Below are 27789 nucleotides of genomic sequence, written 5' to 3' on the forward strand. Positions count from 1 at the left end.
TCCGGACAAGCTCTTACTACTACGTTTTTGGGTTCGAAATCGCAGAACAGAATTACCATACTTTTTTTAAAACAAATCGAGTCATCGGGCTTACGGCACGGCTGACGGTCAGTTTGATCATATGACCGGCCGGAGATTTTCGCTCAATTTATTCACGCAGAACGAAGATCATAAGAGGGTAAAAATTCAAAAGAAACTGCTCAAGTTCGTCCAAATATATATATATATTTATTTATTTAATATATACATTTTAATAAATATTTTTACTTTTCCATTTCAACAATAAAACTTTAAAGACACAACATCGTTATACGTCTCTTCGCCCGAGGATCGAATCCTCGTCCTCGCCAACAAGTCGATTTTGATCGATATACATTTTTAATATTCAACATTTCAATACAAAAGACGGCCGAAGCCGGCGGCCGCAGCTTCACAAAAATAACATCCGACGCCGCTTCTATTAAAACATAAAAACCGTTCGCACGGGTCGAGCCCCGAAGGGGGCGCGAGGGGCATGGCGATTAATATTGCACTTCTGGGATTGCACCTTCCACGTTACACGTTATCTCTATATAAATATAATCTTTCACGCGACTCGCGTTTCGCCATTTATCTATTTATCTTCTATTTACAAAAGAAGGCGCCGAAGTGTCCCTTCGTACAAAAATAGCATTTGCGCTCCGCCGCTCTTCGGTCTGCGAGAGGCCGAAGCCGACCACCTCCGGATGCGCGGCCCGAAGGCCTCGAAGCCTCGACTCGACATTTCGGGTGGAGTCGGGCGGCCGCGCGGAACGTGAGGCTCTCGGGCGGGGCGGAGCGCCTCGCTCGGAGAAGAGCTCCCGCGGCGGGGAGCCTCAGGGAGACAGCCGGGTCCGCGGCGTCGCCTCACTTGGCGTCGTCCTGCTCCATCGGCTCCTCGGACGCCGAGCGGGAGCTCCCGGAGTGGCTCGGCGCCGCCGGCCCCGGCTGGTGCATGGACAGCGTCGCCATGGCCGCCGCCGTGTCCGCCGCGTCCCGCTCGGTCTGCAGCGAGCCGAGACGCGCGCCCGCCACGGCCGGCGCCGCCTCCAGCGCGCTCAGCGTCGCCAGCGGCAGAGCGCGCGCGACCGCGGGCCAGTGCGCCGCCTGTGCCGCCGCCACGGCCCGCAGCGCCGCGACGGCGTGGGGCGCCGGCGTCCGCGCCAGCTCGCTCAGCGGCGGCGCCGCGATGCGCTCGCCGAGCAACGCGCGCACGCACTCCTGGGCGCAGTCGCACATGGCGGGCAGGTCGTAGCCGCCCTCAAGCGACAGGACCACCTTGCCGTTGGCCAGCTGCATCAGCTCGCGCGTCATGTGCGCGAAGCACGCGGCCGTCACGCTGTAGCCTCCCATGGGCGCCGGGTGGCCGGCGGCCGCGTCGAAGCCGCACGACACGAGCACGATCTCCGGGTCGTACTCCTTGGCGACGGGCATGACGACCGTTCGGAAGGCGGCCAGGTACTCGGCGTCGGCCAGCGGCGGCCGACCCGGCCACGGCACGTTGACCGTGAAGCCGAGGCCGGCGCCGGCGCCGCACTCGTCGGCGGCGCCCGTGCCCGGGAAGAAGTTGCCGTCGTCGTGGCGGTGCAGCGACACGTAGAGCACGCCCGGGTCCTCGTAGAAGGCCTGCTGCGTGCCGTTGCCATGGTGCACGTCCCAGTCGACGACGAGCACGCGCCGCAGCCCGAGCCGTAGCCGCAGCTGCCGGGCCGCGATAGCCACGTTGTTGAAGAAGCAGAAGCCCATCGCCTGGTCGGGCTCGGCGTGGTGGCCCGGCGGCCGCACGACGGCGAATCCGTTGCGTAGCTCGTTGCGCGCCGTGCGCAGCGCCAGGTCGAGCAGGGCGCCGGCGGCTAGCCTCGCGGCGGCCGGCGTGTGCGCCTCGCTCCAGGGCGTGTCGGCGTCGACGCCGAGGCCGCCGCACGCCAGCCGCACGAGACGCAGCGCGCGCCCGCGCGGTTCTTTGGCGTCGCGGCCTCGACCGGCGAAGGCCGCCACGTGCGCCTCCGAATGCACGCTCGCGAGCTCGTCGAACGTCGCCTTGCGTGCGCGTGTACGCTCCGTTTGCGCCGCGAGGCCCGTCTCGCAGAGGCGCGCCCAAACGGACTGCAGGCGGCCTCCGTGCTCGGGGTGCGTGGGCGCGTGGGCGCCACACGAGCAGCCGTGCTTGAGCATGAGGGCGTCGTAGGCGAGCCCCGTGGGCGGCTGTCGCGCCCCCACCAGCGGCGAAGACAGGGCGCGAGCGAGGGGCGCAGCGGCGAGGGGCGGCGGCGGCGGCACGGGAGGCGCGGCGGGAGGGACGGGGCAGGGCTTCCTCGTGAGATCGATCACCTCACCCTCCTCCTCTCGCAGTTGTGCGGCGGCTGCGTCGTGCGCGCGAGTCAACACCTGCGGAGCGTACATTTCTGTTTATTTGACTCCCGAGAGAGAGAGACGCTTAAAATATGTTCACTGATGGAAATGAGGATGGAGATTTGCAGAAAAACCTCAAGTCTAACCTTTTAGTTAGGTCTAGAGTATGTAGATACCAAAAAATCTGATACTTTTAGCAGGATCTGGTTTACGATTCCGCTACTGGTCCGGAATCGTTGGTCTAGGAGTTGTGTAAGAACGTGAAGGCTTATCGTCGAAATGATGGCGGACGGCGAACTCACTGTCTTCCTGATTTGGTCGCGCAAATAGTGGTGCGGCAGATGAGGATGCAGCGCAGGGTCTCCGAGGGGCAGAGGCGCCGAGTGCGTGCGCCCCAGGGGCCTCTTGGCCAGGCGTGCGCTTAGGGCTGCGGCGCCGCAGTAGGGCTCGGACTCGCAGAGCGGCGGCAGCGCGGGCGGCGGCGCGGGCGGGGGACAGTGCGCTGCCAGGGGCCGCCCCAATGAGATGTTGGGCAGCGACGGCGACGAGAAGAGTGGCTCCGGCGAACGGCCCGTCTCCTCCTCTTCGCGGATGGGCGTGCTGCTGCCCACGGCGCCCGGCGGGGAGCCTCGCGGCGATCCCGCTTCGCAGTCTGCGTGAAAGTACAGTCGTGAGAGACGAACGACACGCGCGGACGAAAGCGAGGCTTTGTACTCACTGCGAGGCTTCGGGCGCGTCTTGAGGGGGCGGCGGGCCAGGGGCGACGCTCGACGCTCGATGACCCTCGCCTTCAGCCGCACCTTCAGCATGTTGGGCTCCGACGCTACACACACATGCGGTCACTAGCGCTACGCACACGCACACACACGCGCTCGACTCTCGCCGACTCCGAGATTAGTTCACGCACATTTATTATTTTAATATTGCGACTCAAAATCATGCTTACGTATATTAGTATTGATCGGAATCTAGCGGTTTTAGGAAATCTTGGCGGTGAGTACTCACCGGTTTTTCTGAGCGGGTAGTCGGGCGCAGCGGGCGCGGGGAGCGCGAGCGGCAGAGGAGCGGCGAGCGGGGCGGGTAGACGGTAGGGGTGCGCCCCCGCCGCAGCGCCCGACGGCATCGACTCGCCCGATGACGACTTCACGATGCCCCTGAGGAGGAATTTACCAGCGCAGCCTTTAAATTAAAGTTTCGTCCACGAAATGTGATGAAACAGATTAAAGTCTTCCCGAGCGTTAAACTCACCAATTCCTATAGGGCGAGCCGGGCAACGCGCCGTTGGCGGTGGCGGCCGCCTGTTTCTTCTTCAGGAACTCCTGAAACAGACAGTAAAACTGTCACCGTCGCTCTCACTTCGACTCGAAACGCTTGTCGCTTCTAGTCCGTCCTCGAACTCACCTGCAGCTTCTGCTTGACCTGCGTGGAGGCGGTGGCGCAATGTTCGAGCTTGTCCTTCTTGCGCAGGTCCCCTCTCTCGCGAACGTCACGCGCTTCCCTCGCTTCCCTCGCCTCCCTGGCCTCTCTGGCCTCCCTCGCCTCGCGCAAAGCCGCCTCCTCCATCGCCTTCTGCTGCTCCCATAGCTGAAAGACGTAGGACCTAAGGTAATTGGCTCCGAAGGATCGATTCAAATTAATTCATTGCTCGCTCGCTCGTGGGTGTTCGACGCATCGTCACAATGGCAATCGATATAGCACAAGTACGAAGATGTCTTCCACGACGGTGCAAGAGGTAATTTCTTTTTTATTTTGTTTCAACATGTGCTAAAAGCTTCAGCTAAGTTCAGTGAATGTAAACTGTTCGGTGTATTTCTGTCCCGTCGTGCGAATATTTCCGGCGCACTGGACCCGATGCCAAAATATCCACGAATGCCGAGGCGCTGCGTTCGACATGTTACAACCGATAAATCAGCGAGTTATCAAACGGCGTTTAATGGACGCCATAAATAGATTATAGCTCTGTTATTTTAGGCGTCGTGTTCCAAACTAGTCTAAATCAGTACTGACGGCGTAAAATCCATATACATATCCATGCAAATTAAGTATATCCTGGATAACACTACTGTGACGGCCTAGAGGCCTGCCATTCTACCGTCACAGTAGACTATAGATTACGTTTCTTTTGAATGTGTGGAAATAATGTCTTGTACTAGATCAGTTATAAAATTAGATCTTTTAAAAGTTCGAATGTACATACATAGTGACCGGCATAACAAGAAAGAAGATAAAACAGCACATGTTAGAGGCCGATATAGGTAATAATTGGAAACAAGCTGTTTAAAATCTAATTAAATTGAGATGGTTACCTTTAAGTGATGCCTGATCTGCTGCTCGTGCTGCTCGGCTAGCTGCTGCCGTTGCTGCTGGAAGTGCTGCAACAATATCTCTTGCTGTAACTGTTGCTGCTTCTTCAACTGGAAGGCAAAAAACGTACATAAAGTGCCCTCCGCCCACTGTACATCTTCATCCACGACATCCGCGACTTCGCTAGTCGAGCCCAATAACAGAGACCACAAGAAGAGAAGAGTTAATTGTGTTATTTCCACTCACAAACGCTAGCATTACTTAGTTACATTTCACAGAAAATTCGTAATATTAAGTGAGAGGCTCGAACTCGGCTCAGTGGAACGAATTCAACACTGAGCCGTGTCGAAGTGGTTATGTACACAAACATCAAGAGGCGCATTGGTTTCACCTGCGCATCTTTACTGTTTCAACCTGTCGCCTGTGTTCAGAACAAGGTTTCTCTTCCAAAGTTGCGCAAGTGGTGAGTGCGAAGGGAGGAGGGGAAGCCGTGGTAAGGTAAATGACTCACTTGCAACAGGAAACTATTCTCTAATGTCTGTTTGGCCCTCTCCGCGATATGGTTCTTTCTGGGACTGTGACTCTGACAACGAGAGGAAACACACAATGAAACGTTGCCTATTAAATAGAATATCTCTGCATCGATCCGAGAAGCGAGCACGAGGGCAAATAATTTTGGCATCGCGGAGGCTATTTCGGTTTGTTAAAAAGAGATTGTCGGAATGTTCCCGGAATAGCAGTGCGCATGTTTATTAGCGGCGCAGTTGTGTGCCAGCTGCCCGCTTCCGTAGAATATAGAGAGTTATGAATTACATTGCAACAAAAGCTTCCCAGTGGGAATATATTACGTATACGCTTGCGTGCGTACGCATAAGTTTTCTACGCGGCCCCACTGCACCTCGACGGATTATGGGTAGGTAAAACATAGAGGACCCAGACACCAGGATGGTATTGTTACATATTTTCTAGATTATTTACGTAGTTGGTCCCAAAGTTCTGTCACTGGCACATGATTTTTGAATTTCGAACAAGATTTTATAAAACAATTATTGCATTCTATTTTTGAATGTTTGACTATTGTTTTAAAACAAAAAACAATCACTTTCCGTAATTTTTCAAGATGGAGTGGACATTGAAAGAAAACCGAATATCTGTTATTGTGTTGCACCACTGTGGGCTCTCGCCGAGTTCCATTTTCAAGTTGCTCAAAAATTTGAATATAACGCTTAGGTTTGTGTACCGTACCATTGATAGGTACAATGAAGTCTCTAGTGTTGAGGACAAGAAAAGAACTGGCCGGCCACGCTCAGCATGAACGCCAGCAGTAATTAAAGCTATCAAGGCGCGGATAACAGAAGTTGATGGCTTTGCAGATGGGTGTCAGTAGGAAAACAGTAAGAAATGTTTTTTTATGAAGATCTTGGTCTACGAGCATACAAAAAAAAGAGTGGGCACTTACTTAAAAGCAATAAGGCTTAAGTGATCGCGGGTGTTGTTAAAGCGGTACGAGAAAAACCGATACCGTGTATATCCTCTTTACAATAAACAGAATGATAGAGTGTACGCTTGGAGTTCTGAAGAAGCTGGAAATAAAGTTCCGAGTCTGGTTGGGAGTGTCCTATTACGGGCCAACTGAGGTCCATTTTGCGAAAAGGGGGTTAAAACCTGTGCAAAAGTGTACCAATAGACAGTTTTGCATCGGCTTGTCAAAGACCCGCTCAGAACGCTATTTGCGGGACATAACTTCGTGTTCCAGCAGGACTCTGCGCCTGCACACAATGTCAAGACCACTCAAGCCTGGTTTGATCGTTGAAACATCGACTTAATTAGACATGAGGATAGGCCTTCCTACAGTTCGGACCTTAATCCTTCGGACTATAAAATTTGGCAGTTCTTAGCAAGGAGAGTCGTCTAGTAGTAGAAGTCATCTTTAAAAAAAGCAGTCACTGAAATCGACATGAATATGGTGCGTGCTGCGATAGACGACTGGCTCCGGCGCTTAAGGGCCTATACTAAAAATAAGGGAGGTCATTTCGAATAATTGTATGCTATTTCTATTCCTTAATTAATGATAAATTGATATATCACTCATTAAAAACTGATCAGTACTTTTGTTTTTATCATTCTTTCCATTTATGATAGAACTTTGGGACCGACTACGTATATAACTCTCGGGATTTTTTTTAATACCAGGTCAAAACAAATGATAGCCGTCCCCGCATGAGTGACGCGCCCCACACCGATGCATCACTGGATGACCTGGCACTTCTAATTATCCTTCGATCATACATCACAGTCCTTCAGCGCCTGATCCTACGATTCGTTTGTAGGCAAATTACATCATTATTTTGAGATCGGTCTGTGGTCCCCAGGAAATTACCGGCAGTCACTGGCGCTTGCGGTGCACGTAGCTTAGGCGAACCCATATTGATTGTACCGTTTAGCGAGGAACAAGGGTTTGAAAATGCTAAGAGAGGACGGTACCTGCATAATCTGGTGGTGGAAGGAAGAGTCGGGCGGCGCTCGCGGCGGGGACGGAGAGCGGCCCGTGCCCCCGCCCCCTTCTGCACCGCCGGTATCCCGCGACATCTCTGCAAAACAATATATATATATGTGTGTAAATATCGTGTAACAAAACGTGCGCGTGTTGTGTGCTACGCAAAAATAAGTATTGATAGAGTACATAATAAAAATATCACTTTTTTATTTTAATTTTATTACTATTTTTACTTAGTGGAATTTGATTTATTATAAGCAGGGAATAATACAAATATATTTTGTACATATATAATAGTCGTACCTGTTATTAAAATAGCGTTAATCAAGTTAAGGATATAAATATCTTGCGACCGTTTTAGCTCGATCTAGATCCAGCTAAACGTGACCTCGATCAGAAGGGTGTCGAATGTGGGGGGGAGGTGTCTTCCCTCCCCGCGCAGGGGTCTGGCAGATTATATTTAGAAGGTCTAAATTTAGAAAACCAGTCGGCCTGTAGTCCTTCGTCCTTCGTATGATCGTTTCGACTATGTTATATATTAAAACATCATCTATACATACATAGTTCCACTTGCACCTCAAATAATGCAAAGCCTACAGTAGACACCTTAACAGTGTTTTCCATTTCTTCAAAAAAATTCTAAGTATTTCTAAAACTTTAATTGAAAAAAAAAAACTATTTTACACGTGTCGGCCCTGACAAATAATTAACTGTACTAAGAAGTACGTATATTTATTTCTATGTAAATGAGGCGAATTCATAATTCAAGCTGACAAGCGTGGCGTAATTTGTTACCGTCATTTATCGAAGCACTTCAGGTATGTCCATTCGGTCAACCCACAACTTAATTCATACCATCGCCAACAGACAATCCCATCCTTTGCTAATATGATGGCAAGTCGGCGTAATTGTATGTATGGGCTGATATTTTAGTCACCGCAACCACTGCGACAATAAGAACTTATGAAAGGTCAAGCGAGAATGAATGGTGTTATGTAATTGTGGGAAACGTAGTAATTAATACCCAGGCGTCGGCGTGCCGACTGCCGACCTTGAAGGTTGTTGCTTTAAAATAATATCATTCACACGATTTCAATTAAATTTTTCGTCGAAATTGGATAAATGTCAATCTGTTCCTGTCTTTTGGTAGTCTCGTCAACCTTTATCAAGTGGCCCGTGAGCTGCGTCAGCGTAAATATTCATCTATATTCTATACAGTATACACCGTTAGCCACATAAGTGTTTCACCACAAGGTAGAACTTTTTTTTAGATTTAATTCAAAAGTCGAAGAAAGATTACATAAAATACTTTGGGATCAATTAAAATTTAACGACGACCAGATCAGACGAATAAGTTCTCATCGCGCTAACTATTTTATTGATATCCTGGATACATTTACATTAATGAGGTCGCCGAGAGCTGCTAGTACTGGCTAACATCAAAACTAGTAAATACACATAGACATTTATTTATTTATAAGTAATCTTACAATTAGACCTAAATTGTTTCTAGTGCTAAATAAAGACAGACTTTCCAATTATTTCCTTACACCCTCTTCCGTTAGGTGGAAAATGTGAAGGTACATCTTCATAAAGTGTATTTTACTTAGCCAAATCCCGAAACATTGGCGAATTACGCAAATAATTCGTGTTTTTAAATGAAGATCTCTATATATATATTCTCAGGGGTGCTTTTGAGGGCGTAATAAACAAATAAGGAAATTAAAGTTTATCACGATAAATATAAAAATAGAAAGTACGACAAGTGAAGGACGCGGCGGCTCGAGCCTCTGCTCCGTCCTTCTCTTAGAGTAACTCGGAGCGAAAGAGACGCACTAACATATCGAGAGTTATAAATAGAAGGTGGGCGAGGCTTCCAGCTTTACGGTTGTGAAAACATGTTAAATTTGCAACCAATGCTCGGCTTTGTTTCAGAGTATCGAATACAAGAAACTTCTATTTCCGTTGCAATGTTTATTACATCACTCTCGAGATGTTGCGCATATGGGAAACACCATTGAGTGACCGCGTGACCTGTCCCAGCGGCGACATTACATCTCAAGGAAGTACATATAATATTAGATTAAAACAAGAGATGTCAAGTATCTCTATTTACTTATGTAAATTGACAGATGAGACGAATAACAAAGGCGAAACATTTAACAGTTCGACGTGTCCTGTCCCGACGAAGTCCTGCTTATCAATCTATAAATATAATGGACGTACCGTTGTGCGTAATAAAGCGAGACAAATGAATATCTGTTGTATCGGGCGAAGGCAGGAGTAAAAAAGTCCAAATAGCATAATCGCGTCAATGCCTCGAGAGTGGGAGTGAGTCAGGTGTATAAATAGCTTGCTATTGTTGGCCGCGTTGCACCAATCGCGAGACTGCTCTTAGAATGCCACGAATTCTATTTCCAAGTTAACTTAAAACCATGTCCCGCGACAGGTTATTTAAAGCTTCTATTTTCGGCACAAGTGCCTCCTGATACCGCGCAGTCCTTTCCCAAGTAAATCAGATATTTTCTATCTCATTAGCGGCACTCCGCTCTGGGAATAGATCGCTATAAACAATCGTCTAGCACAGTTCATTCATGCAACAGTTGGAAACATTACAAACAAGTTTGGTGTATCATATAAATAATTTTTGTGATAAAATCACTTCGCGTCGGTCGCCCACTATTAATGCATTACAATAGCGATTTAGGCATATACCAAACATTGCCATGCTATATAACTTTGAAGCGAGTGCAGTTTCTATGAAATTGCTAGTTAATTTCAACAAACTTCCAACTGACAGCGAAGTAAGCTGTGCTCGGGCAAGGGTTTGGTTATTTTTGAACAACAAAGGCAGCAACAAGTCGGTGATGAAGGCTAAATATAATGGGCCCTGTTTGTACACTCCCGGTTATTCCGGGCCAGCCCTTTGCTGCCTTATTTTAGATCGGCACGAAGCAAACCTTCCCTGAATAATGTAGTCAAACTGACGTATGGTGTCTCGGTGGTGGCTGAAGGCTGCCCACGGACACCAACGAATCTGTATAATAAACTGCGTCTTATTAAATAGGTGAAGTTATAGCATGATCTATTTATAGTCTTGAATATATACTCGTAGTCGATATCAGCACGAGGTAAATGTTCAACAAACAAGTTTAGTTAGTGTTATCTCCCGGAAGTGGTACAATTCTAAGAATATAACAAATCCAATCACGACGTGAACCAACTCTTGTTTATTAACTTTTATACACGGTTTAATAATGAAGTTATCATAAAAGCGTCGAAAGTCGAACGGAGAAGACCGAAATGCAGTAGCTGTGCTGGTTCCTGTCGAACAACCTTCAGGTCTATACGTGCATTACAATTGTCAACTAACCCGTGCGTGGGAGGCACTTTCACGGGTGGCAGCTGAGCGGAAGGGCGCCGACCTCACCGGAAACCTTATCAGTTGTAAAGTGCTACTCCGATTCCCTTTAGGTAGTGCTCTGCAATAATGCATATGTTAAACACAGAATCCATAAGCCTCTTTGTCTTTTATGCCTAGTCATAACAGTCATATCTGCTGTGCCACAACACTTCACGCGGGCTATTCCTAGCCATGACGATTAATATTACTCAATAAACTTAATTTTTGTATCGCTATTGTCGTGGATTACAATAGAAGTGGATTCTATTAATAAAAGCGGTGACAGTTGGTCCCGTGAGTTCTACCACAATATTTAATAACACAATAATTCGCTTATACATAAAATGCAATTCTATGCTTATTAAGTGATTTTGCGAAGAAAACGAAGAACACGAATCTGGCCAATGTCCAGTGCGCAGCGAGGATCGTTCTTCGTCCACGTCTATTTATACGTGGCCTGGCGCGGGCCTCTCCCTTTATAGCGTAACCGGAATAGACTAAGGAAATATATAATATATTCGACTATAACATGGCGGTTATTTCTATTCTCATTGATTGCACATCACACGCTACAATTTTTCTTTAAAACAAAAAGCAATGTTTATCGAAAAGCGTCCTGCCCGGCCTTAAGACAGTTTTCATCGGTCTGCACGAATCTATTATGGAGCTGAAGGACAATGTCACGTTTCAATTGCTATATGAATAGGGCGATCACATCGAAGGTTAATCTCCTCGTGGTAGCTAGAAACAGCCGGCAGCAGCCGGTGCGAGCTTTTCATTGGAAAATTACATATTTTGTTTTCATATTGCATAACGATTCTTAGAGAGAGGGAGGACAAATAATTGTTGCTGCTTGAACTGACCGCTGAACGTTGGCTAGACACCGTAAATCTATTTAACGATGCGAACGCAACTAGGGCAACGCAACACCCGCTCGTCTCTTATTATTCCTATATCCTGTAATCCTCAATTTACTACTGGTAGGAGCCAGTATCAGCCAAATTTGCGACTTGATTTAAGTTCCCCAACTTATTACGATTATGTGTTCATTGTAGTGTCTTGAAAAAATAATATTAAATACTTTATTAAAGGCGATAAAAACATGATTTCGTAAAACTTATTTGAAATCCATCTAGTGCTGATGAGATGCAAGCATAAAGTGAATAGAATAGATACGACCGACTTGGTGTCGAGTCATGGATATATCGAGGCGAACCGAAAAGCATTTTATATAAGCAACAGCCATACTCGAAAATGAATTTATATATTTCTACAAGTTAATATTCTTATATATAACTACGCAGGCGCGCTTTCTGTCGCCGACCAATCAATCAATTTGCTTCAAACTGATGGTTTGCATAAATTAATTGGACATTCTAAAGCTTTGTTTTACCAAAAAAATATTTTTTGTAACAATAAGACAAAACAAGAAATAAAGACATTTGAAGCGATGACTCGGTATTTCTCAAAAATATTAATCACAATAATGCGGTTATTGTTCAAAACATAACCGCATTAAATCTACGTCACGCGTGCGCATACGTCGCGTCGTTTCATCCCCATTTTAGTTTTATGTAACATATATATAGTAGTTATATTACCATATGCAAAATAATAAGAATGCGATTGTATTTGCTAAGTAGTCTTTGAGTAAGAAGTGCCTTTGAAACAGCCTTTTTGTGGCCACCTCTATAATTAAGATCAATGATGCGGCGAAGGTCCTTTAGTGGTTCCGCGTCCGCAAGAGATACACATTCGATCGCGATCTTTTTATAGGTGACGAGCGGAATCACTGAGTATCAAAAACAAAATTCAGCCTGTCACGACATAACTGAGCCTTTATAAATTAAAAGTCAGGAATTACGCTTCTTGTTTGATAAGAAAGGCGCAGCTAAAATTACGCGCTCCTACAGAAGTTTTGACGCCCGTAGCGAAGTGGATATAGCTGTCAAAGCGAGTATAGTTCTGAGGTTCGAGGAAAGGAAGCAGGGCATGAGGACCGGCCTCCGGACCTCCGAGCTCCGTGCGCTAAATTCTACTTGCACACGTCTACATGTATTCTATAGAAGAGTGCAAGTATGTTACTACATAGGATTTTTACGTTGATTAGTCGATGTAGCGCGATGATGACGTTGTGTACGAAAGCGAGAAAATTAAATTCTTAGACTGAAGAAAGAATATCGTTAGCTTGGACTGAAACAAAAGACTACCTGCTACCTGGCGAAGTCAGAGAGGTCTTTAGAGGTTCAAACGCTACACGGGCGCTGAGGTTTGCTTGACCTTCGTTCAGAATGAAGAACTCAACTAAAACCTAGGATCTAAACCTCTCTAAATCTAGCCCAACTTACCCTTGAGATTACGAGGACAAACTACTCGAACGTAAGGAATGAATAAATGTGCAGAGCATCACACAAAATATGATAATATTTAAAATTAGCTCGTTTATCCGGTTGACGTCAGCGCCGACGCAGACCACGCCGGTGATTAATTTAATTCATTTGTTTACCAAATTATCTACGGATTACGGAACTACAAGCCCTTCGTCACAATAAATTAAACTGCTATTCGATTGGATTTTATCTCTTTTTAGAAATAACGAACTGTCCTTTTATACTTCCGAACACAAGACGCAGTTGAAAATACAAACAATCATTTAGCTCGTATTGCTGTCTGGTCCGACGATAACACTTTGGTTCCTAAGTCAAAACACAACAAGCTATGTTGGATGAGTGGACCGAGGCCTAGGTCAAATCTTTGACAGTTATGCCTACCTTGATAGGAATACGGCTGCTTTTGAAGGCAGATTTAAGTATATTGCCAATAAGTGCTGGAATAATCTTTAAGAATAGGTACATCGAATTAGTGTTGGTGGCTTTTACTAACAACAATATTTATTTAACATTCGTTTTCTTTACGATTTACAATGTGAAAACATAACCTGTTTTCTAAATTGATTGAAAACTTCTCTCCCTGGTTAGCCTTTTAGATTCTAGGCTAATTAAACTAAAAATCGTTATCGTGAGTTATGTAACCTAACATTATTTAAGTTACATATGTATTTTGGTTAATAATTGGAAGCGCAAATGTTAAAAATCATCTTTCACTTCAGTTTTTTAAGTACTGGTGTCAGTTAAGAACCCAAAAATAAGTCAAGTTAGTGTTTCGTTAATGAACCACACTACCCCTAATTGTATGTTTGATTAAAGACCAGTCGACACCTAGCTTCAAACAAAGAGATTCATTTATTTGAACATCCCCCAACAATCTCAACAACTGCCACCGAACTTAACTCGTGACATGAAACAAGTTAACTTTCTGACCACTTGAGTCGGATGGAGGTGACCATCCTTTATATAAAGTGAACAATGGTGTGATCTGGGAAGATGTATATTCGCGATTCACAATAATATTATTGTCTATACGCTTGTAGATAATCTTTCCACGGACGCATCGCTCCGTCATTCGAGGAAACTCGGCTGCGGTGAAGTGTATGCGATCATTACCATTTGGAAATGAACGGTTTTACGCATATTCGCATAATTAGACTACGTCCACGAATGTTCACGGAGAATTAAATGACTAGCTCAACTAATGAGTGAATTAAATGAATATTTAAGGTTTAAAAGATTTACGGCCGATTGTGCGGTGACTCGACATCGTGTGAGCGATAACACAGATAAGGCACACAGATGCGGCGCGTACGCACACATGCGCCGCATACAGAAATAGCTCCACCGATAGCGCAACATACCAACACACGCCCACGCGCCGCGTAAAGTCAATATAATAACAACACACATACAAAGGAGGCTATGAATAAGTTAATTCTGAAATGGAGCCTTACTACCTATCGTATATAACGCGACCTGCCGCATGTCGCGTGATCGAGAGTGAATTGCCCCTTCGGCTGTGCTTTGAAAGAAAGTCAGCAAACAACCGGTCCAGAAATCGGAACAACGAGATAACAGCGTTGTACATAGTTCGTTTAGCTAGATGTATCGGACGCACACCGGTTCCTACTAGATTTGCTGAAGAAAGAATGTGGAGAGACCTCAGACTCACCTAAATTAATGACATACATCGCCCGGGAGCGCTCGAGTGGCCGGCCGTGCTCCACGGCCTGATACAGTCCGGAATCCACCTTAAGCACTACAAACTGGTACACAGAACGGACACACTGCGACTGAGGCAAACATCTTAAACAACTCCACGCACTCGTATCATAACATTGGCGAGGACACTGACGCACAATCGACACGGCCGTTGAGCTCGAATGGCTAGTGGAAACTGATGGCCGAGTCACCGAGTGGGCACCGAGCACTGCGCCCGCCGCCCGCGCTCCGCCGCTCATTCGGTGCCGTAGCACTTGCCACACACCAAGATAGTATTTACGTGTCCTTTATCAATTATTCTGCTAATTCCTAGAAAAAATTATAAATGATTCTTTGTAGGTCAAGGGTCTGTAGTCCGCGTTGTAAAGAAATCCGGCGCAGGCGCAACGCAACGTCGAGTTAGCGCAGACGATGACAAATCGCGACGACCTCGACTTTGAAGTTGTAGTTTAATTCGGTAACTTCCGCGACCGCCTCTCCGCCCGACTTGCGACGACTACGACGCTTCAGAGTGGCGAGTAGCGAATGCCTCTACCGACCACGTTACGTTATTGACAGATGGACTTTTATGTATATCTTCTCTCGCTTATCACTTTTTAATTGAATAATATTACCTGTTTTCTAAGGACGCGTGCAAACTTTCGTTAGACGGCCCATAGCCTCCGATATTCGTCGATATAATTCCATAGTCCATATAAAACTAATGTTTTAATTCAAAGCTGTAGTATCTGAGAGTAGCGCGTTTGCAATATTTGTATTATGTGGCTTGATAATAAATTATGACCCGTGTTATAAACGTATCAAATGATAGCTTTTACTTAAATAGCGAGTGACTCAGGTGGGAAATCCCGCTCTCATCTCATCATATACTTTTCACGAATATCAATTCGTTCAAACTACGCAATAAGACTTTGTTTCTGTGCATCTTATGAAGTGTGTTATCTTCACCGAAATCTGCGATAAAATTACAAAAGAGAAATAGAGCAAAAAGATTTTCAAACTTTTTGCTATATATATATATCTTAAATGATTTGCAAAATATGACAAGTCAGACTGGCCACAACAGTTTTAATAGAAACCACGAACCACTTGTACTTAGTCAAAATAGAAAAGACTAAACCATCACTCTGTGATGAAAGAAAAGAATTATCTGGTTCTATCCTACGACGAAAGATGCGACGCGGGCGCCATCCTGTGCCCCACTTACCTTTTGACCTCTCGGTCGATTTGGCGCCGTGACCTTAACTGGTTTTTTTTTTTAACTGTGATTCGTCCATGCGCAGGTGCCGTAGTCTAAGTCAATTTATTTGGGATTTAATGTAAGTGGATGCCTCTACAGAAACAGAAACAGAAACTTAGAAACAGAAATGGAAACTTTCTCGGATGCAGCACTAAACTTTTTTAACCTTCATTATTTTATTTGTTACAGGAGTACATTGAAAAAAGTATTTCGAATACGTTTTCAGTGAAATTGTTTAAAAATACAGCAACATAGAAATCATTAAAATCTGTAAATTTTTTGCTTCTGTAGTAATTTTAGGTTTATTAAGTAAAGTAAAAGCACCAGAAGTGAAACACGTCTCTTCCACAGCATAATGACAGGGCCAGTTACTGCCACAACGCACACACATTACACCCTTAAATTGCACCTTATGCCTTTCTTTTTATTTCCATAATTTTTCTTTTTTTGATTATTATTATTTTGTGTGTTTCGTTAGTAATAAATGTTATGTCTATGTGTTCTACGATAGCATTTATTTAATATTGCAGACAATTACAAACCGGCTAATGGCAATGGCGCGTACCGCTTCCTAATTTGCTCGTTATGTATTACAATACAATTTATGAAAAGCATTGATACTCTTAATACGTAACTTCTTCTTTGAATTTGCTATGGACTTAGTCAAGTGAACTTAGCGATAATTTTGATTCTTTTCTCACCGAGCTAGGACGCGAAAACGCAATGAATGTACATTGTGTAAAATTTGTTTGTTGACGTAAACCGAATGTTTGCGCAACGGGTCAATGGACGTAGTCGTCTCATCTAATTAAAAAAGGCATTAAAGCCGCTAAAGAATTAAAAGAAAACATCATGATGTTGGGAGTAGGGCCCAAGAGAACCGAAGTAAATTTAAAGCGGTGCGGAAAGTTTCCGCGTTCTAACAACAGTCTTGCGAGTAAAGAAGAAAAGTGAGAAAAGAGATTGACCAAGTTAAGCTATGCTCTAAGGTTAACGGTATGTTGTATGTCAGTTTCAGACAAAGTTTCAATAATATATTGTGTAGCAGGGAAGTTGCACTTGTGGTGGCTGAATCTCCTTCATAAGGGATAAATTTACCTTTGGCAGTGATAGTCCTCGGTTCGATCGACATATTTGGAGAGCGCTCGGACAACTTCACTTCCACGAATGTATTAACCATACATTTTTATAGGAAAAATAGCGTCGGTACGACAAATTTGACCTGAAGCGAGTGCTTTCGGAGCGAACGTCGCACTCGTACTGTCGCGAATGGACTGTGACCGCCCGCCGCGCCTCCCAGGGAAGAAATACAGCCTCCGCTCATAATTATGTAAGGGAGGTTGCTGCTACTATTTTTAGACTCGGAGTTTAATACCTAATTCTCACAGTGAAGAGGCGATATTAAATAATTTGCCAAATATGTAGCTCAAGCAAACAAGAATAAGTGAATTTCCATTATACATCATTAATGCCGGGCGAAGTTCCTGCCCTCAGGAACAGGGAGAAGGAGACGCGACTGCGTGGGCGTGTGTTGATAAACTCTGTTGCTACGTCTATTTAAGGATACAGCCACGCCTTGTATGAAAGTTGGAGCGGCCAGGCCCTGAAGAAGGGTGGGGGCGCAGAGGGGGGAAACGAAGATTCCCGATAGGTGGCCTTGACCTCCGTTCCTAAACAACCACGCTCACAACAACGGCACCGCCTGCCTAATAGTCTGCTGGAACTGTATATAGATCTGTTCAGTGAGAAATAGACCTTATAAAGACGAGTAACAGGATTTTTTTTATTAGGACCACATAATTAGGACAGACACGTGATATAAATTGACATACATACAAAAAAATATATATAAAAAGCGATGCCGTCCCTATAACATGTGGACACGACCAGCGAAATCAAGTAGATACAATATACAGTGTTAATACAAACAACTATAAAATTTAAAATACAAACTATACAAGAATTAAACTATTTCAACCAAGAAAATATAGTATCGGTACTGTGTCATAATTCTACTCTTAGCTGAGACCAGAGAACCATGAAAAATGTCAAAACTCTGTGCAATTTCATTATGGTAGCGACATAACCTATTAATTGGAGAGTTTCTGACAACGTTTGTTCGACAATGTGGGATGTGAAAACATCTTCGATTGTACAAACGACTCCCGACCCGAGGCACTTGTATGGATAAACGTTCTAAAATTTCTGGGCAATCCACAAGTCCGTTAATTACCTTAAATAAGTATAGCAAGTCGATGTTTGCCCTACGAACGCTCAGAGAGAATAGTTAACTAGCTTAAAAATATATATTACTTATAATTTAATCAACATCAGTTAAGTAATTAGCGGAAGCCGATAATGAATGCCCATTTTACACAAAATAAGAGGACGCAATCACAGTATTTACATCGCTAAGCAATATCAGCCACGTGTACGGCATGCGGCGTCGTTGAGGGTGGGCGGAGGGCCGCCGGAGGGCGGGCGGACGCGAGCGCACTGGGGCTACTGCTATTTATAAGTAATCAATAACGCCGCGCGACCGTGGCCTTGCCGACATCGATCAGCCGCGAGCCGAGCCCCCCGGCCCACTCCTTGGATTGCGGCTCACTCTGTGCTGGATCTCGGCTCTCTACCACCGGACAGTCCAGCTATACCAAGAGTTTCTTTATAGAGTCCGACGATGTGATGAGCATAAAATGTAGAAAAAGATAAATAATAATAATATATATGAAATATTCACATCAACTAAGAAAAAGGGGAAAATGTCAATGTCTTCCCTGTCGGTAAAGGAGGTATTTACGATAAATACACAAAAAACGATATTGACCAATTTTCCTTATACAATGAATAATTGAGTTCTAAAACATCAATCAATGCATACTCCACCTCTAGCAAAAAGTCAATTTCTTAATAAATAGTCTTTACTCTAAATAATACATTACGGAAGATTACGATCTAGCCTAACTTAAGACTAATAAGTGATTGAAGTCTAACCTAATTTACTAGTAAGGATTTTTTAACATAAGGAAGTGCCCAATATCACTACTTACAGTCTCTATTAAAGAGAAGACACGCTGTTCTTATCTTCTATTTTTTCATTCACTGTTAAGCACTTAATATTAAAGTACACTAACACTAATTCACTAGTTCAAATGGTTTCGTCCTTACTAGGCCTAGGCTAGTCTTCTCACTAGGCCCGTCGTGTCAAGTAGTTGAATAGCTTCAACATTCACATGATGGTGGAGCCTATGTTGGTGGGCTCCAGCAGTCTTTTTTATTAATATGGCGACGTCCTCTTCATTAAGGTCCCGATGGAGGTGGTAACTAAGGATGCCTTTTTAACTACGGCTTTACAGGGGAGATGCGGTAGTACTTTTCATCCGTAAAGCCGTAAATCAAATCCTGGCGCCTTTTTTTAAGTTAAACGTTTAATTTCACCTCAAACTTATCTCTTAACTCTCTCTTTAGCTCTTCCGACTATATTTCTACGAAGTCAAGTGAATCTTCTTTTTTTTTTTATAAAATAGGGGGCAAACGGGCAGGAGGCTCACCTGATGTTAAGTGATACCGCCGCCCATGGACACTCTCAATGCCAGAGGGCTCGCGAGTGCGTTGCCGGCCTTTTAAGAATTTGTACGCTCTTTTCTTGAAGGACCCTAAGTCGAATTGGTTCGGAAATACTTCAGTGGGCAGCTGGTTCCACATAGCGGTGATGCGCGGCAAAAATTGCCTTGAAAAACGCTCAGTCGTGGAACGGCGGACGTCGAGGTGATACGGGTGGAATTTTGTATTCTGCCTCGACGTCCGATGATGAAACTCAGCTGCAGGTATTAATCCGAACAACTCCTCTGAACACTCTCCATGGTAAATGCGGTAGAAGATGCAGAGTGACCCCACATCTCTACGCAACGCCAAAGGATCGAGCCGCTCGGAGAGGGATTGGTCATCGACGATTCGAACCGCTCTTCGTCGGATACGGTCAAGTGGAAGGAGCTGGTACTGGGGAGCCCCCGCCCAGAGGTGAGAACAGTATTCCATGTGGGGCCGTATTTGCGCTTTATAGAGTTGCAAGCGGAGGCCCGGAGTGAAGTACCGTCTCGCCTTACTGAGCACACCAAGCTTTTTGGAGGCTAATTTAGCCTTTCCCTCCAAATGACCGCGAAACTGAACGTCGTTCGATATGTCATCGCCAAGTATTCCGATGCTGGCTGTGGCTTCAAGAAGAGTGTTTTCGAAAAGAGGAGTAGCGACAAAGGGTATTTTTACCGCGGAAAACGCGCAAACTTGTGTCTTCTTGGGGTTAAATTGGACTAGGTTTAGTCTACCCCAGTCCGAGACTCCACGTAGTAGAGTTTCGACTTCAGACACAAGTTTGTTCCGGTACTCGACAACTGCCCGAGAAATACCTGCCCGGCCAGTGTAAAGAGTATCCCAAGTGCTGTCGTCCGCATAGCAATGAATGTTGCTAAGTTGCAACATGTCATTGATATGCAGAAGAAACAGGGTCGGGGATAGAACACAGCCTTGTGGGACCCCAGCATTCACGGGTCGGATTCGGAACATGATCCGTCGACGACGACCTTGATGCTCCGATCGGCCAGAAAGCTGGAGATCCAGTCGCATAATTTCTCGGGAAGCCCGTAGGCTGGAAGCTTCGAGAGCAGTGCTTTGTGCCACACCCGATCGAAGGCTTTCGCTATGTCCAAACTAACCGCTAGCGCCTCCCCCTTGGACTCAATTGCCTCTGCCCCTCTATGTGTAAGGTATACTAGAAGGTCACCAGCCGAACGACCACGACGAAAGCCGTACTGATAATCGCTAATCAGCTGGTGGCCCTCTAGATACCTCAAGAGCTGGCCATTAATAATGGATTCCATTATTTTGGAGAACAAGGAGGTTATAGCTATTGGACGATAGTTGGACGGATCAGAGCGATCGCCTTTTTTAGGGATCGGGTGTATCGAAGCGGTCTTCCAGCACTTCGGGACAGTGCCGAGCGAGTACAGGTACCGGAATAGGCGCGTCAGGACCGGAGCCAACTCAGGAGCACAAGTACGCAGCACAATTGGAGGGATACCATCCGGCCCGCTCGACTTATGAATGTCCAAGGAAGATAGTGCCTTGCGAACAGCACGTTGCCGGAATGTGATTTCCGGCATTGAATAATCACACCGCGAAATCGTCGGTGGTGATCCCCCTCGGTCATCCAAAGTCGAGTTGGACGCGAAGAGACAGCCCAAGAGATCGGCCTTCTCCTTCGCAGTGTGGGCGAGCGAGTCATCCTCCCTGTGCAGCGGTGGAATGGATGGCTGACAAAAATTCCCTTGTACAGCTTTGGCGAGAGACCAGAAGGCTCGAGTCCCCGAAGGGAGTTGGGCCAATCTCTCGCCAAATCTGGCGATGTGCTCTGACTTTGCCTTAGCGATTTCCCGTTTGAAGGACCTGGAGGAGTTAGTGAGTTATATGCTTTTTTATGTTCGCTGGTATTGGCATCACGAGATATCGCCGCTTCCGCCCATGCATTAAAGCATTCTCGCTTTCGACGCGATGCTGCCTTGCAAGAACGCTTAAACCAGGGCTGTGACTTGCCACGGATCGGCACCGCAGAAAATGGAATAAAGAGTTCCATGCCCTGCAGAACCACTTCGGCGACAGAGGCAGCGACGGAATCTGGAGCTTCCGACGAAAAGCACATAGGCCCCCAAGGGTAGGAGGCAAAGAAAGACCGCATCCCATCCCAATCTGCTGACCGATAGTGCCAAATACGGCGACAACCCGAAAAACGGGGCCGAGGAGGGCGCGTAGTAGGCACAGTACTCCGGACCACACAATGATCCGATGAACCCAATGGCGGGTCAACAGAGACTTGATAGGTCTCCGGATGTGAGGTCAGCAGAAGGTCCAACAAAGAGGGTTTATGACCATCCACATCTGGTATTCGCGTAATCGCAGGGACCATTTGTGACAGGTCGTAAGCTAAAGCAAAGTCGTGAAAGGATCTTCCCGCGTGATCAGTGGTTTCCGAGCCGAGCCAATCGGCATGGTGAGCGTTAAAATCGCCAAGTATCACGATTTCAGCGGTAGGAACCCCATCGAGCAGGGAATCTGTAGCCATTTGGATGTGCTCAATGAGTCGGTCAGTTTCGGTATTTCCGCTATGGGACCTATACAGGCATGCGTAGAATCGCGGATGGTCATCGCAGTCTACGCGCAGCCAGAGGCTAGATAGGTCCCTTCCTTCAAGCGACCCGAGGCGACGAGAACAGATATCCTCTCTGACGTACACGCAAACTCCCGCCCGCGGCACAAATGAATGTTCCAATTTGTACCCCGGGTAGGAGAGGTAGGAAGTATCAGCCGGGGAGGATATCTGAGTCTCAGTAAGGAAGAATAAGGCCGGCTTCGCAGTTTCGAGGTGAAAGTGAACCGCGTTAAGATTAGAGTTGAGCCCCCTAACATCGGTAAAGTCCACTGAGAGCGTGGAAGGGGATGCCTTCGGTAAATTCTTCCGTTTGCCCCGAGATCGAAACCTATAGTTTTTAGTCTTCTTCATCGATATGAAATATATTTTCTTGATGATCCAATTCCTATTAGACTCTCGTAAGGGAGAAATATGTGTTGTAGGCTATTTTATATTTCTAATCGCTTTCCAGGTGGAGTAGTTAGTGGAACCATCAGAAGTAAATTGGTTTAGGTATCTCTTTATTGAAGTATCTTTATGTTTTTTAATCTCTCTCCTCAGTTGTTTAATGAGGTTATTCAGATGTTTTTTGTCTTCAGGACATGTTGTGAAACGCCACCTTTTTATTTGAACTCGTTTTGTCTCTATCAGATTTTTAAACGTTTATTTAATGATTAGAAATAAAAAAAGTAGTTTATTTTTTATTTTTAACAAAAATATAAATAATTTTAAACTAACATGCATCGTTTATATTTTTATATAAAACGGGGCATATGGAGCTGGCGGCTCACCTGATGTTAAGTTACTCCGCGCCTAAAGAAGAGTCCTTAGGCTTTTTGGAAGGCTCGTACCTTTAGTCTTTTAGGCTTATGTATCTGGCGTATATCGTGTTTGTGAAAAATATACGCAATGCATTATATGAATATATATCTATATTTGAACGGTAATATTCTCGCATCCGGACAGGCCCAGGTCCATCTCACTATCGGAGAATCATGACTTAGAGTGTATCGATGTTCTTTAAATTCTTTAAAAAGTCTAAATAATAATAATGGTTTAATATCCAACGTTTACTTATTATTAAATTAAAATATGTCGAGTCATATTTAGTGTGTAGTGATGATTCATACGCGCTACGTCTTACCACAACGCTATGCTCACGATTTTCATAAAACCACAAAATGCATGAATAAATATTCCCGTAAAGATTTTCGATCATATTAAACTTAACATATAAATCTTTTGATAAAAAAAAGATGCTTCGGACAAAGCTAACTAAAGAACCCTCCTAGAAGTAAGCGTTCTCCCTAACCTAACAAACTCTAACAAGTGTGGCCATAAATACTGTTACATAAAACTTTTCTTTGTTTCAACTTTTAATTATTTTAAATTTGGAACACGTACCTATATTATTTTAAAAACTTCTCTCGATTTTGCGCCATTTCACATATTTTATCGTGTTCATTATGAAATTACAATATGCAATGGCATGTTAAAAAAATAGGATTGCAGTGATCGCCTTGCACAAAGTGGGTATGGAGTCGTCGGTCATATTCCAGACACTTCAAAAGCTTGGTATCAGCCATATATTCGTATATCGTACTATCAACAGATACAATAACAATTCGTCTGTAGAAGACCAGAAAAGATCGGGGCGTGCTGTTAGAACTACATAGCTGTTAAAGCCAGAATTCGTCGAAAACCCACTATGAAGTAAAACAATCTTATCGCGAGAAATGAAGATTCCCGCTAGGACTTTGTCGCGTATTATAAACCAAAATCTAAAGCTCGGTGCTTATCGTCGCTATACAGGACATGCCCTAAATCAATTTACAATTCAACAGAGTGGATCGATTAAAACGCCTTCCGTCGTTTATATGTAGGTGAAAAGCACAGAAAGACGATATTTTACCGATTTACAGAAGAAAAAAATCCACGATTGACGAAAACTACAATAAGCAAAATGATAAAGTGTACGCTCTCAGGTCTAATGAAGCTACTCAAGTGGTTAGAAAGGTACTACGTGGTCATCATCCTGCGTCAGTGATGGTTTCGTGGGTCTTATCAAGAATACAACTAAATTTTTGTGAAAAAGGAGTGAAAACTTCAGCCAAAATGTATCAACCAACATACAGTCTCGGATCATATTGTAAAAGCTTTCAGCAATACATTTAAAAAATATACCGTGGACTTTCCAACAGGATTCTGCACCTGGTGACAGGCATGAACTACCCAAGCCTGGCTTGAAACCAACGTTACGAGCTTTTTTAGAGCTTAGGACTATCCCTCATCAAGCCCAGACCGCAAGCCTAGACTTCAAATTATGGTCTGTTTTACAGGACGTGGCCTGCTCTAAACGACATGGCTACATTGAGTGTCTTAAAAAATCTTTGGAGCACGCAGTGGCGAAATTTCCGTTGGAAACAATGCGTAAATCCATAGATTCGTGGCCAAACAAATTAAAGGCCTGTATAAAAGTCAATACTTTAATAAATATGTAGTATAAATTTGATTAATATTTCATTACTTCATTTAAAGAAATGACTTTTTCATTTGTAACAGAACCTATGGCTAGACTAGGTACAAATTGATCGCTGCATGAGTACAATGTCGAATCTCCAATCTCATAGATAAGTTTTAACCAAAAATAGTTCTTCAAGAATATAACGTACCACTTCTTAACAAGTCGGCAACGCACTCGCGAGTTCTCTGGCATTGATTTCGGCAGTATCACTTAACATCAGGTGAGCCTTCTGCCCGTTTTCCCCCTGTTCACGAAAGGTTTCTCAACTATAGAGCACATGCACATTGAAGAGCAAAAGATAGATAAATATTTATAAAATCAGACCTTTTACACACTAGCATTTGGAAGTTTCTTGCATAATGTGAAGTATCAATAGAAACAGAAGACCTTATAAAGGTACTCTGAGCGATAGTCGAAAAATGTAGAGTACGACTTCAGATTTTCAGTTCCGTTTGTTTCTGTGCATCAAAAATTTTTGCGCAGCCCAATAATATCGATGGTTGTCTATAATATATGGGACCCTTCCTATAGAAATGTTCATTTTTTGTCCTACAATACAAACACGACTACCCGCCGAATGTTTTGAAAACTTTTTTATTCGTTTGTTCAGTCTCTGCCAATGTTGGGCATCCCGTGCAAGGCTGCGCGTCAATTGCGGCGTTAAAGTTCTTCCTATCTTCAACATCAACGTGCAAACTAAGAATTTGGAATTTGGCATAAACCCCTAATGTTAGTCTCAAGTGTACATTTACCAGCTCTGTAGTGAAACTTTATCGATTTTTAAAGCACGGTCCAACTAGGGAATGCAATCCCGACTCGAGATCGTTACTTCGAGATCCCGCGGGATTAGAGATATCAATCCGGCGGAATCCCGAAATTTTCGGGATCTCGTATAGTTTAAAAAAATAATTCACGTGACTGAATACGATGAAAACTGCATGTTTGTGATAGTGAGGTTAATTAAAATAAAATATTATTTGAAAGAAAACAAAAGCCTTTATCCTTTAACATTACGAACTAAACAACTAACAATTTTAATTACATGAACATAATCAAAACAAAAGTAGGTATAGCTCAAGGAGATTAAAATTGGTGATTTTGAAAGTAGCTTCTAAAAAAAGAGTATCTTCTGAAGTGTCTCAAGAGTGCTATCTGCTAACCGGCATCTAATGTCCATTGCAATGTACCCTATGTAATGTGCAATGTCGCGTGAAGCGTCCCGAGCGGATGTGTGTAGAATTGCTGACCATTGCAGCCCAATCCCGTCAATCTCGAACGGAATCTCGTCATATTATGCTTCGGGATTGATCCCGAAAAATTACACGGGATCTCGCGAGATCGAGATCCCGCGAGATCGGGATTGCATTCCCTAGGTCCGACACAACGTAAACAAATTACTTCTAATTTTAAAAAATAAAAGAGAATTGTTGTTTTTTATATTATTAGTAGCTCCCTACTAGCCTCCGCGAACTTCGTTTCTTATAATATGGTTTTACTTAGGCTACCTTTTTAGTACATAACATTTTGCTTTGCCTTGTTCAGTTTTCCCGAATGAAAACTTTTTAGGTTTTTCTGTGAAATGTTCTCTATATAAACGTCAGAGTTCAAGTATAAATATTTTTTTTTATATAAATAAACAAGTGGGAGTTGATCATAGAGGGTTGAAAATTAAGGTTGTATGTATTTTTGTATGCTGTAATGCTGTATGAAAAAAATAATTTTGTGGGAAGAAAAATAGATGTTGTCTGTTTCACAGTTATTAAGTAGGTAGAATTTTATATATTATAACTACTGTAACTGTAGTCTTGGCCTGCTATCTTGTTGATTAATATTACCACACTTCCAGTTATGAATAGGTATATATACCAGGAATTTGAACTTATGAATACAAAAGAACTCCTACAGGTTAATCGCATTGCACCTCTCATTGGTGTATATCACATTACTCAGTAAGCCATAGGTGAAATATGGAAATTCAAAGTTACCTGATGACATTTGTGAGGGACTAGGATCATCTGCCATTTCTGCAAATACTTCTGAAAAGATAAAGAACTCTAAGTCATAATTCATCCTAACACAAATACTTATTATCAAATGATCTTTTAAATGAAATTGTTGCAGTATGTATTTTAAGTGTGATCAAATCATATTTAAATTTTTCTGAGATTTTAGTTACTGAGCTTGTCTAATCTCACACAAGCTCAGCAATTACAATGATACTCTCTATTGTCATTAGTATCACATCTCCTCTAAGTAATAGCCACAATATGTCATAATTTGGTAATTTATTCAACATCTACTGATTCTAGGTATATTCTGAGTTAGTCATGTTTAGCGAAAATACTATTAAATTAATCACTTTATTTGGTGGAATTATTTCACTTGTGTTTATCTAAGCTACTAGATTGTTGTTAGGTTACTATTATGCATTATATATATGTTATCATATTTTTATTAAATGATTCTATAGAACAATGTTACTCTTTCTTTAAAGCCAGACAAGCAGCATATTGTTAGTATAAATCATTCTCACTTAGGAAAGTCACTTATAGATTAAGAGATACATTTTAATCTATTTACCACAAGGCATGAGTAGTCATGCCACATATTTATATCATAACAGAGGTTAAGTATGAATGTAACAATGATCAAACTTGTTAAATAATAGTCAAACTTCTTGTAGCATTTCACTTTTCTTGTCAATATTCGTAGTATGTATTCATGATAAAAAAATATCTGCTACACGATAAGTGACCAAAACTATCCAAACAGTACGAAGGTCATTCATTGTTTTCGTCAGTATATCCATTCTTAGTAGGTCAATGAGACGGAATGAAACGCCTGGCGCAAAGTATCATATAGGATTGTAAAAATAATATTTATAAATTACTTCTTCATAATAGTAATTACTTAAAAAATCTTGAAACTAACCCGTTGCAACACAGCTAGATTCTGCCAAAACTTCCTCGAAATATGTAAACAATTAACACTATCACTTTAACACCAACACCAGTTAGACTTTTTTAGTTGATATTTAAATAATTGTAAGACTCGGTAAGTCGATAAACTATTAAAATAATATTTACTACGAACTGTAAAAATAATTAATACAGTTTTCCATGATTTAGTTGTTTTCTCGGAGCTTTTACTCTTTACCT

General features: G+C 43.7%; 1 protein-coding gene and 1 long non-coding RNA gene across 11 annotated transcripts; one reads left to right on the top strand and one right to left on the bottom strand.

Moving 5' to 3' along the window:
* Positions 1 to 211: 211 nt before the first annotated feature.
* Positions 212 to 27789, bottom strand: LOC123709281 (histone deacetylase 5). 10 transcript variants are annotated; one of them, XM_045660480.1, is made up of 10 exons: positions 27563 to 27789; positions 26617 to 26667; positions 7159 to 7265; positions 5186 to 5257; positions 4677 to 4784; positions 3772 to 3954; positions 3619 to 3689; positions 3376 to 3524; positions 2673 to 3193; positions 212 to 2406 (listed from the first exon to the last, which is right to left on the bottom strand). In XM_045660480.1, exons 2-10 carry the CDS (start codon positions 26651 to 26653, stop codon positions 886 to 888), a joined length of 2769 nt encoding a protein of 922 aa, XP_045516436.1. In that variant the 5' UTR covers positions 26654 to 26667; positions 27563 to 27789; the 3' UTR covers positions 212 to 885. The 10 variants fall into 10 exon arrangements, with proteins under 10 accessions (XP_045516436.1, XP_045516430.1, XP_045516438.1 ...); XM_045660474.1 differs by lacking the exons at positions 26617 to 26667; positions 27563 to 27789 and adding an exon at positions 14637 to 15157 and having other exon boundaries at positions 2673 to 3022; positions 3089 to 3193; XM_045660482.1 differs by lacking the exon at positions 5186 to 5257 and having other exon boundaries at positions 27563 to 27788.
* LOC123709282 lies at positions 5428 to 7380 on the top strand. The gene is made up of 2 exons (XR_006753709.1): positions 5428 to 5587; positions 7047 to 7380. It is a non-coding gene; the product is annotated as an uncharacterized LOC123709282 (long non-coding RNA).

This window comes from Pieris brassicae, chromosome 5 (genome assembly GCF_905147105.1).
Source record: "Pieris brassicae chromosome 5, ilPieBrab1.1, whole genome shotgun sequence".
NCBI classification, from domain to species: Eukaryota; Metazoa; Arthropoda; class Insecta; order Lepidoptera; family Pieridae; genus Pieris; species Pieris brassicae.